Source organism: Taurulus bubalis, assembly GCF_910589615.1.
Source record: "Taurulus bubalis genome assembly, chromosome: 1".
Classification (NCBI taxonomy): Eukaryota; Metazoa; Chordata; class Actinopteri; order Perciformes; family Cottidae; genus Taurulus; species Taurulus bubalis.
The window spans coordinates 675,001-688,716 of NC_136589.1; the positions used below are offsets into that span (position 1 = coordinate 675,001).

The window sequence follows — 13,716 nt, forward strand, 5'->3', positions numbered from 1 at the left end:
AGGCACTAAAGAGAGAGAAGGAGGAGAGGGAGGAGGAGGTGGAGGCACTAAAGAGAGAGAGGGAGGAGAGGGAGGAGGAGGTGGAGGCACTAAAGAGAGAGAAGGAGGAGAGGGAGGAGGAGGTGGAGCGGTTGAGGAGTGAAGCAGAGGAGGCGAAAAGATGGAGGAGGAGGGTTGAGGAGGCGGACGAGGAGATCAACAGACTGAGAAAAGAAAGCTCTGAGCTCCAGCAGGAGAAGAGACTGCGAGACGAAGAGGAGAGGAGGAGGAGAGCAGAGGAGGAAGAGAGGAGAGCAGAGGAGCAGGAGAGGAGGAGGAGAGCAGAGGAGGAGGTGGAGCTGCTGAGGGTGAGGCTGAGCGTGGCCAAGGAGCAGTGTGAGGAGATGGAGGAGGAGGTGCAGCGCAGGGAGCGCAGCCTGGAGCGACAGATGAGCGCCGTGAGGGAGCGGGAGGAGGAGGTGGAGGAGCTGAAGGAGGCGCTGAGGTTGGCCGTGGAGCAGAAGGAGGAGGGAGAGAGGGAGCGCCAGGAGGCGCAGGACAAACTGAAGCAGAGCGCAGGGAGGGAGGAGCAGCAGGAGGCGCTGCTGAAGGAAACCCAGGCGCTCCTTGAGAAAGAGAGGAGGGAGGGAGGAGAAAGAGACGTCACCGTCTCCTCCCAGGCCAAGGAGCTGCAGGAGGCCCGGGCCGACGGCCAGGGAGCCAGGAGGAGCGCTAGAGAGAGGGAGGAGGCCTGCCACCGGCTGCAGGAGGAGGTGAAGGAGTGGAGGGAGAAGGCCGAGAGGAGGGAGAAAGAGGCGGCTAAGTTCAACCGTATCCTGAAGGAGCGAGAGGAGGAGGCGCAGCACCTACAAGCTACGCTGCAGGACAGGGAGGAGGAGGACGAGAGAGAGAGGGAGGTGCTGGGGAGAATGGAGGTGGAGAGGAGGAGAAGGCTGGTAGAGATGGAGGAGGAGAAGAAAAGCCTCGAGGAGAAAGTGAGAGAGGTGGAGGAGGAGCGGGAGGAGGAGAGGGAGGCCCTGTGGAGAGCAAGGGAGGAGAAGAGGAGGTCGGATGACAGATTAGAAGAGTTGGAGATGGAGGTGCAGGAGAAAAGAGAGGATCTGAGGAGGACAGAGGAGGAGAAGAGGAGGCTAGAGGAGGAACTGAGAGAGGAGAAAGAGGAGCGAGGGAGACTGGTGGAAGATGAGAGAAGTCAGCGCCTCCTTTTGGAGGAAAGAGGGAGGTCCAGAGCGACAGAGCTGGAGGAGGAGAAGCTGGGACTGTCGACGGAACTGCGGAGGAGCGAGAGGGAGGTGAAATCTCTCAGAGAGGAGGTGCAGAAGGAGAAGCAGTATGTACAAGAGACATTAATGAGGACGGAGAAGGAGGTGACTGCTCTCAGAGAGGAGGTGCAGGAGGAGCAGAAGGAGAAGGAGTCCGTACAAGAGACATTAATGAGGACGGAGAAGGAGGTGACTGCTCTCAGACAGGAGGTGCAGAAGGAGCAGAAGGAGGTGACTGCTCTGAAAGAGGAGATGCAGGAGGAGCAGAAGGAGAAGGAGTCCGTACAAGAGACATTAATGAGGACGGAGAAGGAGGTGACTGCTCTCAGAAAGGAGGTGCAGAAGGAGCAGAAGGAGGTGACTGCTCTCAGAAAGGAGGTGCAGAAGGAGCAGAGGAGGAGAGAGGAGGCGCAGGAGGAGCTGAACGCAGTGCATCACAGCATGGAGGTGATGGAGGTGAACCTGAGCTCCCTGCAGAGTCAGGTACAGTCACACAGCAGTACACAGTACGAGTACAATATACACAGTATATATGCACAGTATGTAATCAAATGTGTATTTATATATGAATGGGATTTATATGAATATCTATATATGTGTATGTACTTGTGTGACATGTATGCATATATATATATATATATATATATATATATTTATATGTGTGTGTGTGTATATGTGTGTGTATATATATATATATATATATATATATATATATATATATATGTATATGTATATGTGTAAGTATGTATAATTACGTGTATGTATGTGTATATACAGAGGAGGAAATAAGTATTCGATCCTTTGCCGATTCAGTAAGTTTACCCGCTGACTAATAAATGAACGTCTATTATTTTAAGTGAGATTTGAGTGAGAGACAGAATCCAGAAGATCACATCATATACAAGTTTTACATTTATTTGCATTTGCTTGTGTGAAATTAGTTTTTGATCCCTTGATGCCAGCAAGAGTTCTGTCTCCCACAGACGGTTAGATTAGTCCTCTCGCTTTAAGAAAGTGGTCCGAATCTCAACTGTTACCTCTAGAAAAGACACCTGTCCACAGAATCTGTCCACCAGATTCAGACCTCTCCACCGTGGACCCTGTGCAAGACCAAAGAGCTGTCTGAGGACCACAGGGACCAGATGTAGACCTGCAATTGGCTGGAATGGACCACAGGACCAAAGAGCTGTCTGAGGACCACAGGGCCCAGGTGTAGACCTGCAATTGGCTGGAATGGACCACAGGACCACCAGCAAGCAGCTCGGTGAGAAGGAGACAACTGTTGGTGCCATTATTGGGAAATGGAAGAAACACAAAATGACCATCAATGGCCCTCGGTCTGGGGCTCCATGCAGGATCTCCCTCGTGGGGTATCGAGGGTCATGAGGAAGATGAGGGGTCAGACCAGAAATACACGGAAGGAACTGGTTAATGATCTCAAGACAGCTAGGACCACAGTCACCAAGAAAACCATTGGTTACACACTACGCCATCATGGATTCAAATCCTGCATCGCCCGCAAGGCCCCTCCGCTGAAGAAGGCTCATGTACACCTGTCTGAAGTCTACCAGTGAACACCTGAAGGCCCACAACCTCCTTCCCTCAGCCAGGACACTTTGGATGGGTCCTGGATGAGTCTTCCATCATGACAATGACCCAAAACATACGGCCGAGGCCACAAAGGACTGGCCTCCAGAAGAAGCACCTTGAGTGGCTCCAGAAGGTCCTTGAGTGGCTCCAGAAGGTCCTTGAGTGGCTCCAGAAGGTCATGGAGTGGCTCCAGAAGAAGCACATGAAGGTCATGGAGTGGCTCCAGAAGAAGCACATGAAGGTCCTGGAGTGGCTCCAGAAGAAGCACATGAAGGTCCTGGAGTGGCTCCAGAAGGTCCTGGAGTGGCTCCAGAAGGTCATGGAGTGGCTCCAGAAGGTCCTTGAGTGGCTCCAGAAGGTCATGGAGTGGCTCCAGAAGAAGCACATGAAGGTCCTGGAGTGGTTTCAGAAGAAGCACATGAAGGTCCTTGAGTGGCTCCAGAAGGTCCTGGAGTGGCTCCAGAAGGTCCTGGAGTAGCTCCAGAAGGTCATGGAGTGGCTCCAGAAGGTCCTTGAGTGGCTCCAGAAGGTCCTTGAGTGGCTTCAGAAGGTCATGGAGTGGCTCCAGAAGGTCATGGAGTGGCTCCAGAAGAAGCACATGAAGGTCATGGAGTGGCTCCAGAAGAAGCACATGAAGGTCCTTGAGTGGCTCCAGAAGGTCATGGAGTGGCTCCAGAAGGTCATGGAGTGGCTCAAGAAGAAGCACATGAAGTGGCTCCAGAAGGTCCTGGAGTGGCTCCAGAAGAAGCACATGAAGGTCATGGAGTGGCTCCAGAAGAAGCACATGAAGGTCTTGAGTGGCTCCAGAAGGTCATGGAGTGGCTCCAGAAGAAGCACATGAAGGTCATGGAGTGGCTCCAGAAGAAGCACATGAAGGTCCTGGAGTGGCTCCAGAAGAAGCACATGAAGGTCCTGGAGTGGCTCCAGAAGGTCCTGGAGTGGCTCCAGAAGGTCCTTGAGTGGCTCCAGAAGGTCATGGAGTGGCTCCAGAAGAAGCACATGAAGGTCCTGGAGTGGCTCCAGAAGAAGCACATGAAGGTCCTGGAGTGGCTCCAGAAGAAGCACATGAAGGTCCTGGAGTGGCTCCAGAAGGTCCTGGAGTGGCTCCAGAAGGTCATGGAGTGGCTCCAGAAGGTCCTTGAGTGGCTCCAGAAGGTCATGGAGTGGCTCAAGAAGAAGCACATGAAGGTCCTGGAGTGGCTCCAGAAGGTCCTGGAGTGGCTCCAGAAGAAGCACATGAAGGTCCTTGAGTGGCTCCAGAAGGTCATGGAGTGGCTCCAGAAGGTCATGGAGTGGCTCAAGAAGAAGCACATGAAGTGGCTCCAGAAGGTCCTGGAGTGGCTCCAGAAGAAGCACATGAAGGTCATGGAGTGGCTCCAGAAGAAGCACATGAAGGTCTTGAGTGGCTCCAGAAGGTCATGGAGTGGCTCCAGAAGAAGCACATGAAGGTCATGGAGTGGCTCCAGAAGAAGCACATGAAGGTCATGGAGTGGCTCCAGAAGAAGCACATGAAGGTCATGGAGTGGCTCCAGAAGAAGCACATGAAGGTCATGGAGTGGCTCCAGGAGGTCATGGAGTGGTTGAGCCAGTCTCCAGACCTGAATCCCAGAGAACATCTGTGGAGGGAGCTGAAGCTTTGAGTTGCCAAGCGACGGCCTCAAAACCTTCAGGACGTGGAGGATCTGAAAGAGGAGTGGACCACAATCCCTCCTGAGAACCTGATGAGCAACTACAAGAAACCTCTGATCTCTGTGCTGAGTCATGTTTTGAGGGGATCAAATACTAATTTCACACAATCAAATGCAAATAAATATATAACTTTTTAATGATGTGATTTTCTGTGTTCAAATAAACCTACCAATACAATTATAGACCGTTCATGTATTTGCTAGTGGGTAAACTTACAATATCGGCAAGGGATCAAATACTTACTTCCCCCACTGTATACATGTATATTTTTACGTATATATGTGTATATATATATACATATGTATGTATATATATATATATATATATATATATATATATATATATATATATATATATATATATATATATATATATATATATATATATATACGTGTATAGATATACGTATGTATGTGTGTGTATAAATAAACATGTATCATTAGCAACACTTGTTTATTCTCTTTGTGCTTCAGATGTCTGATGTGAGTCGGAGCAGAGAGCGAGTGAAGCAGGAGGTGAAGGACAAGGAGCAGATGAAGGAGCATCTGAGGGTGGCGCTGCAGAATGAGAAGGAGGAGAAGGAGCATCTGAGGGTGGCACTGCAGAATGAGAAGGAGGAGAAGGAGCATCTGAGGCTGGCGCTGCAGGATGAGAAGGAGGAGAAGGAGCATCTGAGGGTGGCGCTGCAGGATGAGAAGGAGGAGAAGGAGCATCTGAGGGTGGCACTGCAGAATGAGAAGGAGGAGAAGGAGCATCTGAGGGTGGCACTGCAGAATGAGAAGGAGGAGAAGGAGCATCTGAGGGTGGCACTGCAGGAGGAGAAGGAGGAGAAGGAGCATCTGAGGGTGGCGCTGCAGGATGAGAAGGAGGAGAAGGAGCGTCTGAGGCTGGCGCTGCAGGAGGTGACCAAGCTGAAGCTCCTTCTGCAGGTACAGCGCCTCCTGCTGGTCTCAGCGACGAAGAGCACTGCTCTAACTGCTGTGTGTTCCATCTCTGATATGAGTACCTTATTAAAGTAAAGTCTGTAATATTAGTACTTCAATAAATACTTCAGATACACTTAAACTCACTTCAGTTACCAGAGTGATGCAGGTTGCACTTAAATAATGATGATCATTTCTCAGTAAAAGTACTAATACGATGCTTTACTTTAGTCAGTACTAATACCACACCTGCACTGTCATAACAAGCTCGACACGTTGTTCGTCTTGGGGACGAGATCAGGAGATGACGAGATGAGGAAATGACGAGATCAGGATACGAAGAGATAACAAGATAAGGATATAAGGAGAGAAGGATGTGAGGAGATAAGGAGATGACGAGATCGGGGAAAAAATTGAAAATACTCAAGTACTTCAGGAGAGTACAGTAGTACATGTACTTTTCTCTCCTCTGCTGACCATGTTCCAACTACATCAGCTTCGGAATTCCAGGCTAGCAGTTTCCTTCTGTTTACAGTCGTTATGCTAAGCTAACACACCAGACTTCAGCTCTGTACTGAACAAAAATACATATTGAAGTTTTCCCTTTAATCATTTATCATTCAGGAGAGCCACACGGAGGAGGAGCATCTAAGGAGCGCCCTTAAGGAGGAGGTGGAGAGGATCAGGGAGGAGGCGCAGATGGAGAGAGGAGAAGTGGAGGAGCTGAGAGCTAGAGCCAAGGCCCTGGAGAGGAGGAGGAGAGAGATGATGGAGGAGCTGGAGGAGGCCCGGCGGGCGAAGGACAAGGCTGAGGAGAGGTGGAGGAGCAGAGTGGAAGAGGTGGAGGAGGAGCAGGAGGTGAAGCTGAAAGCTCTGTCCAGAGAAATCCAGAGGCTGAGGGAGATGGAGGAGGAGACTGAGAAGGAGTGGAGGTCAAGGGTGGAGGAGGTGAGGAAGGAGGCGGAGGAGAGCCAGGTCAGAGCCAGGATGGAGGAGCAGAAAACTCAGAGAGAGGAGAGAGATGGATGGAGGAGGACGAGAAACCAAGAGGCAAACAACAAGGAGGGAGGAGGAGGAGGAGGAGGAGAGGTGAGGTGGCTTCTGCTTTTACTTTAAAACTCTTGATGGAAAAAGAACACACTGATGAAAAGTCATCACATTTAAATGTTTATTGTTTCCTGAGGAGGAGGAGGAGGAGAAAGAGGAGATCACAAGGCTGCTGAGGCAAAGAGAAGCTGAGGTACACAAGAGATGTAACTCTCTGTAGTGAAGAGTACTTCAGTAAGAGTACTAATACACGCTGTTCTCACACTCTGTTACAGTAAGAGTACTAATACACACTGTTCTCACACTCTGTTACAGTAAGAGTACTAATACACACTGTTCTCACAATCTGTTACAGTAAGAGTACTAATACACACGGATATTGTTGTTGTTCAGGTCTACTTTCTGACTCAGAGGACAGACGAGCTGGAGAAAGACAGGGATCGTGTCCGATTGGCTCTGGAGCGAACAGAGGCAGCTCTGATTGGCTACACGGAGAGAGCCCACCAACGGGAGAGCCTGGGGGCGGAGCCTAACACTGACGAGGTAAGTGAATATTATATTATAGTTTGCCTCCTTCCCTCTTGTAGAGGGCTGGACCCCGTTCCTCGTACGTGGTTCAACTAGGTGGATTAAATGTCCTATTATCCAGCTTTAATTACCCCGATGATTGACCTCAGGCTATGTCGGTTTCTCAAAGGCTGATCCGCTCAAACAGTCTCGTTAATTCTAACCAGACATCAGTCATCTGGATAATTGCCCGTTCCTCTTCAAAAGAGGGAAGCATCGATCACTGAATCCATGATGATCTAACAGTACAATGAATCCATGATGTTCTAACAGTACAATGGTAAATAAACTCAAAGGACAAGACACTTTTTTCTCCGCTGACGAGCAGGAGATGATCATGAACGCATATGAGCACGCATAATTATGGCAAAGTCTAAAGCTGCGTTCACACAAGAAGTGTTGTGAATATTCACAACTCTTTTGTTGTGAATGCAGCATAACACTGTCTCAATGAGTCAGTGTTGGGAAAATGTATCGACTAATTTTAAGTGCCTCATCACTAGGGTTGGGTACCGAGAACAACACGTCCGGTACCTACCGGACCGAAAAGCAACGCAGATTTCGGTGCTGCCTTCCGGTGCCTGAGCCGATTTAAATACTTTTTTTTTTACACTACTCTGTAAAGTTGCACGGTATATAGATACTAAAAAGGTAGCAAGGTGCCCGCACGCTAAAAACGATTATTAAAATAGCGGATCAGAGCACACTGCTGCTCTGCTCTCTGTCCGCCTGCATGCAGAGCGGGGCTCGAGGGGGCGGGGCTCGAGGGGGCGGGGCTCGAGGGGCGGGGCTTCCAGCGCTCACACACACAGTGCGCGCACACAGAGATCGCTGCAGACACGAGCACGAGCTTTTGAACGTCCGTCCTCGGCTTGATGGAACAAATCTCTCCAGTTGATATTAATGGTGACGTGTAGTCCATAAAGCAGCAGTTTTAGGATCCAACAGTGTCTGAGTTCTGTTGCACACGGTCCCATCAGGCCATGATGCTTGTCTGTTCTTTTTTTAAATATATATTTTTATAGTTTGAAGTTAAAAGGTTTGAAGCTGTAGTTTGAAGTGTGTTTTGTATGTACTTATTTATTTACATCTATAGTATACTTTAAACAGTTAATAATATTGTTCAATTTGAAGAAAAAACATTGCCTTGGCAATAAAAAAGTATGGTTTCAGGCACGGTTTAGGCACCGGTATCGTTTTAAAAGTATCGGTTTAGCACCGGTATCGGAAAAAACCCAAACGATACCCATCCCTACTCATCACCCAAATCAATCAGATTTATATTTATTTAAATGTGCCTGCTGGCAGTAGTATACAAATTAATATATACTTATAAGGATGTATGTACTGTATGCGTGTATGTATCATTCCACCTTAATAATTTTCTACAATAATGATATGTATGATGTACTAATAACACTGTCATATAATTATGAGTGCTTTCAACACATCCATAAGTTTCTTAAGCGCTAAATAAACGTTACGAACAGCACGGCATGCAGCGGCTTTCCCGATGTTCTCTGCATCGCTGACACTGTACAAACATGTACCACTCACAAAAAAGCTCAAGGCTGTGATCCAGTCTGTGATCCAGTATGTGATCCAGTCTGTGAGACAGTCAATGCTCGGCTGGGCGTGTGGTGTTCAATGTACGGCTCCAGAAGCTCTCGTAAATAAATGATTCCTTGTCGGCAGAATCGATATCGCTTGTACAGGATGTCATGCTGATGATGTGAGCTTGTACAGGAAGTCATCATGATGATGTGAGCTCGTACAGGAAGTCATGATGATGTGATAACGGATCTTGGCGATCTGGAAGAAGTCTCTCCCTATAAAACGAAAGTTACGAAGGTAACTACGGTTCTATGAATCCTGGATGAACGCCAGAGGCAATGTTTTCACACTGGATATCTTCCGGCTTGCGCAGTTCGAGTACGTATACCAAAAAATGTCAGGTGTGACCTCGGATGAGTCCCCAGCCGGGTATAACTTCCGGCCTCATCCTGAGATCATGTTCTGCGGAATCTTCTCGCGAAACCAAGAGATTCCGAGTGACTAAGGATTCATAGAACCGTAGTTACTTTCGTAACTTTCGTTCTATTTCATCCTTACTGACCGCCAGAGGCAGTGTTTTCACACTGGATGACTTATACCAACAAAGTCACGAGGAATGTACGGGAACCTACCTCGTCTGACTGTCAGAGGAATGTGGACGAAGAACCGCACCCAATGGGTGAGGGGTGGCAACGTTCACTCTGTAGTATTTGGTAAATGTGCTCGGTGATGCCGCACATATATCCTCCATGGACACACCTCTCAGGGTTGCCCATGACGTGGAGACACTCCTGGTAGAATGGCCCCTTACTCCGGGTGGCAGCGCCCGGCCGTTCGCCCTGTATGCAAAGGCAATGGCTTCCACTATCCAGTGGGACAGGCGCTGTTTTGACAGGGCACGGCCCTTCCTAGGTCCCCCATAGCAGACAAAAAGCTGCTCCGACCGCCGTATACCTGCGGTGGCCTCAACATAGGCTCTGAGGACCCGCACTGGGCACAGTAGCCCTGACCTCTCCTCTCCCAATGGAGGGTTAAACTGTGCGAGCTGGATAGGTTGGTTGAGGTGCGAGCGTGTCAGCACCTTCGGGAGAAATGCTGCATTAGGCCATAGTGTAGCACCCGAGCCATCTGAGTTCCACCTCAAACAGGACTCACCGACAGGGCGTGTAACTCGCCTACCCGCTTTGCCGACGTGATGGCAAGTAGAAAGACGGTCTTTGCTGACAGCCATCGGAGCTCTGCCTCTGTTGTGGGTTCAAAGGGAGGTGAGCATAGGGCGTCCAGTACCACTGACAGGTCCCATGGAGGGGCCCTCGGAGTGCTCGGAGGTCGCAGTCGCTGAGCCCCCCTCAGGAACACCAGCTTGTGGCTCCCCACAGTGCCGTTGTTGATCCTAGCATGCTGCCATGAGATAGCAGCTACGTAAACCCTCAGGGTAGAGGGAGACCGGCTCCTATATAGGAGGGACTGCAGAAACTCGAGTACAGTAGGCAAAGGGCACTGTACTGGGTCTTCGTTGTGAACCCCGCACCAGTCGAAAAACAGCCTCCATCTACACTCGTACTGTAGACGGGTAGATGGCGCTCTGGCATTTAGAATCGTCATCCTGACTGGTTCTGTGCAGCTGCTCAGCAGCTGGTCGGCCCTGCAACGGCCAGGCCCATAGGTGAAGGCGCCTGGGGTCGGGATGCCAGATCCGACCTCCTAGCTGTGTTGCTATGGTGATTCATCTAAACTTGCTTTGTGGAACTGAAAAGCCTGACCTGCGTCATCTTATCCTGAACATTATCCAGCTAACTCAGTAAACCAGGTACGAGGAATAAAAAGTGTAATACTGTGTGTGTGTGTGTGTGTGTGTGTGTGTGTGTGTGTGTGTGTGTGTGTGTGTGTGTGTGTGTGTGTGTGTGTGTGTGTGTGTGTCAGCAGGCTGTAGGAGACAGACTGCTCGTCCTCCAGCGTCTAGTGGCTGAACTGGAGCTGGAACAGAAACGACTGAACAAGAAAAACTCTCACCTGGAAAATCAGAAAGACAAACTGAAGAAAGACAGAAACTCACTGAGAGACACTCTGAGACAGGTACACACACAGGTACACACACTCTGAGACAGGTACACACACAGGTACACACACTCTGAGACAGGTACACACACAGGTACACACACTCTGAGACAGGTACACACACAGGTACACACACTCTGAGACAGGTACACACACAGGTACACACACTCTGAGACAGGTACACACACTCTGAGACAGGTACACACACAGGTACACACACTCTGAGACAGGTACACACACAGGTACACACACTCTGAGACAGGTACACACACAGGTACACACACTCTGAGACAGGTACACACACAGGTACACACACTCTGAGACAGGTACACACACAGGTACACACACTCTGAGACAGGTACACACACAGGTACACACACTCTGAGACAGGTACACACACAGGTACACACACTCTGAGACAAGTGCACACACTCTGAGACAGGTACACACACAGGTACACACACTCTGAGACAGGTACACACACAGGTACACACACTCTGAGACAGGTACACACACAGGTACACACACTCTGAGACAAGTGCACACACTCTGAGACAGGTACACACACAGGTACACACACTCTGAGACAGGTACACACACAGTTACACACACTCTGAGACAGGTACACACACTCTGAGACAGGTACACACACAGGTACACACACACTCTGAGACGGGTACACACTCTCTGAGACGGGTACACACACACACAGGTACACACACTGAGACATGGTGTGTTGTTGTTTGTGTGTTTCAGGTGGAGGCGGAGCGTTGTAGGTTCAGACAGCAGCAGACTGACAGCAGCAGATATCAGGTGAGACACACACTCAGACAAGTGTGTGTGTGTGTGTGTGTGTGTGTGTGTGTGTGTAAAGCTGTGGTGTTTGTTCAGGAGTCTGCAGACACCACAGAAGAAGAACGCCTGAGGAGCCGAGTGAGGGATCTGGAGGAGCAGGTGAGCGCAGCAGAAGAGTGTTGGTGTGTTGGTCTGTCAGGTTGTGTGCTGATGATGTCACCGTGTTCCCTCCCTCAGGTGAGTCAGCTGCGTCTCTCATTGGCTGCCGACCAGCACCAGAAGGCGGAGTTCATCCAGCGGTCCTCCAGGAACAGCCAACTGCTGCTCTCTCTGAGACACGACCTCACCGATTCGCTGGACGCCGTTACGCACCGTCCAATCCCGTCCGTCCTGGAGTCTGAGACACAGCGATTGGACCGCAGCCTGAGGGAGGAGGAGCTTAAGTTGTCCCTCAGCCAATCGTAACGCCTGAATACTAAAAACACTAAACTGAGGTTTCGGTATTTCTCCGACCCAAATGAACAGAACTCTCGAGTGTGAAGAGATGTGATGACGATACTGTTTGTGTTTTTTACATGACTTTACTGTAGTTTTATACAAAGTACAAACTACCTCCAGCTGCACCTGAGTGTGTGTCAATGACCTGAAGTCTGAACGCCTCATTGGGTTAACTTTACATGTTTAGTGTTTTACAAACTTTTTTACAAACTTTACAAACAGGAACATGAACAGTTATTGATCAGTTATTAAAGTTATAAGCCAGTTTGAAGGTCAGTGAGTTATTTATTGTTTTGTATTTCTGTTGTCGTGACACACTCGGTTTCCCATGATCCTCTAGTCTGTCTCAGGTGAAGGTCAGAGGTCAGCTGTGTGTGTTTAGTGTGTGAAGATCAATAAAACCAAAGTTTTGAAGAGGAGGTTGTTCTCACTGCAGCCTGCAGGAGGCGCTGACGGCTCTTTGGCATCAGATGCAAATATTAGGTCAAATACTTCAACACAAGTACTTTCTACTCCTGAATACTGCAAGTCAATCCATGCCGAGGTGTTTTTACCCGCTGTCTGTTTGTTTATGGGATGTCACTCAGCAGACTGGTGACCCGACTGGAAGCCAGCTATTTTTGCCATCCCTCCTCTCTCTCTCTCTCCCTCCTTTCTCTCTCTCTCTCTCTCTCTCTCGGCTGAGTTTTCTCTCTCAGTGTCGGCGGTGAAACGTCCTGATCTCCATGAACGTCTCTCAGGTACTGTGTTTACTTTCTGTATTTATTTATGTATAAATGTCACAAACTTTAAAACCCGTCGGATGTTTATTTTCTCAGTGAATCGATGAACCAGAAGCTGAACAGTTTGTTCTCCGGTTCCTGGACAACTCGTTTCTGCTTCTCACCTTAAAGGCTGTTCTTAATATGCATTGTTAACTTTTTAAAATGAGAATCATTTTAACATTAACAAATGTATAATTTACTGATAAATTAATATTTCACCTTCAATCACTTATTAATAACTTATGAATCATATCTAACATGTATTCCAGTATTATTACCAAACAGTTATATAATAATAATGCATTTAATTTTTATCGCACTCCTCCTTCAAAGAATCCCAGAGTGCCACATATAGTAAAAACAAATATATATATATATATATATATATATATATATATATATATATATATATACATATGTATGTATGTATATATATATATATATATGTATATATGTATATATATATATATATATGTATATATGTATATATATATGTATATATATATATATATGTATATATATATATATATATATATGTATATATGTATATACATATATATATATATACATGTATATATATATATATATATATATATATATATATATATATATATATATATATATATATATATATATATATATATATATATGTATATACATATATATATATATATGTATATACATATATATATATATATAATAGAGTATAATGAATGTCTCTTAACTGCTCTATGAAGCATTACAAACTCATTTATTACCATGAATACATCTTATAGACTTCATAAAGGCTGAATTATAATACAGTATATTAAGTTAATAAACAGTTTAAGGTGTTTGATTAGTGAAGTCAACAGCTGAGCAATATTTACCAACAGAGGACCGACCTGCACCCCCAGCAGAGGAGGTGTAATACAATAACATGTCTCTCTTTACCTCCATGACTTGTGTTTGCTCTTCAAATACACAACA

At 47.5% G+C, this 13,716-nt stretch overlaps 1 protein-coding gene across 1 annotated transcript in view; it reads left to right on the forward strand.

Moving 5' to 3' along the window:
• The window catches only part of LOC306742062 (uncharacterized protein), a gene marked incomplete at its 5' end in the record, with an annotated part of 39,242 nt that extends 26,986 nt beyond the window's left edge, over positions 1-12,256 (forward strand). Inside the window, 9 exons of the mRNA XM_079224401.1 lie at positions 102-1,745; positions 5,015-5,470; positions 6,089-6,439; positions 6,651-6,704; positions 6,905-7,054; positions 10,556-10,708; positions 11,447-11,503; positions 11,582-11,644; positions 11,723-12,256. Coding sequence (XP_079080527.1) covers positions 102-1,745; positions 5,015-5,470; positions 6,089-6,439; positions 6,651-6,704; positions 6,905-7,054; positions 10,556-10,708; positions 11,447-11,503; positions 11,582-11,644; positions 11,723-11,950 — 3,156 coding nt within the window. The 3' untranslated portion in view covers positions 11,951-12,256. The remainder of the gene's footprint in view (positions 1-101; positions 1,746-5,014; positions 5,471-6,088; positions 6,440-6,650; positions 6,705-6,904; positions 7,055-10,555; positions 10,709-11,446; positions 11,504-11,581; positions 11,645-11,722) is intronic.
• Positions 12,257-13,716: the final 1,460 nt, after the last annotated feature.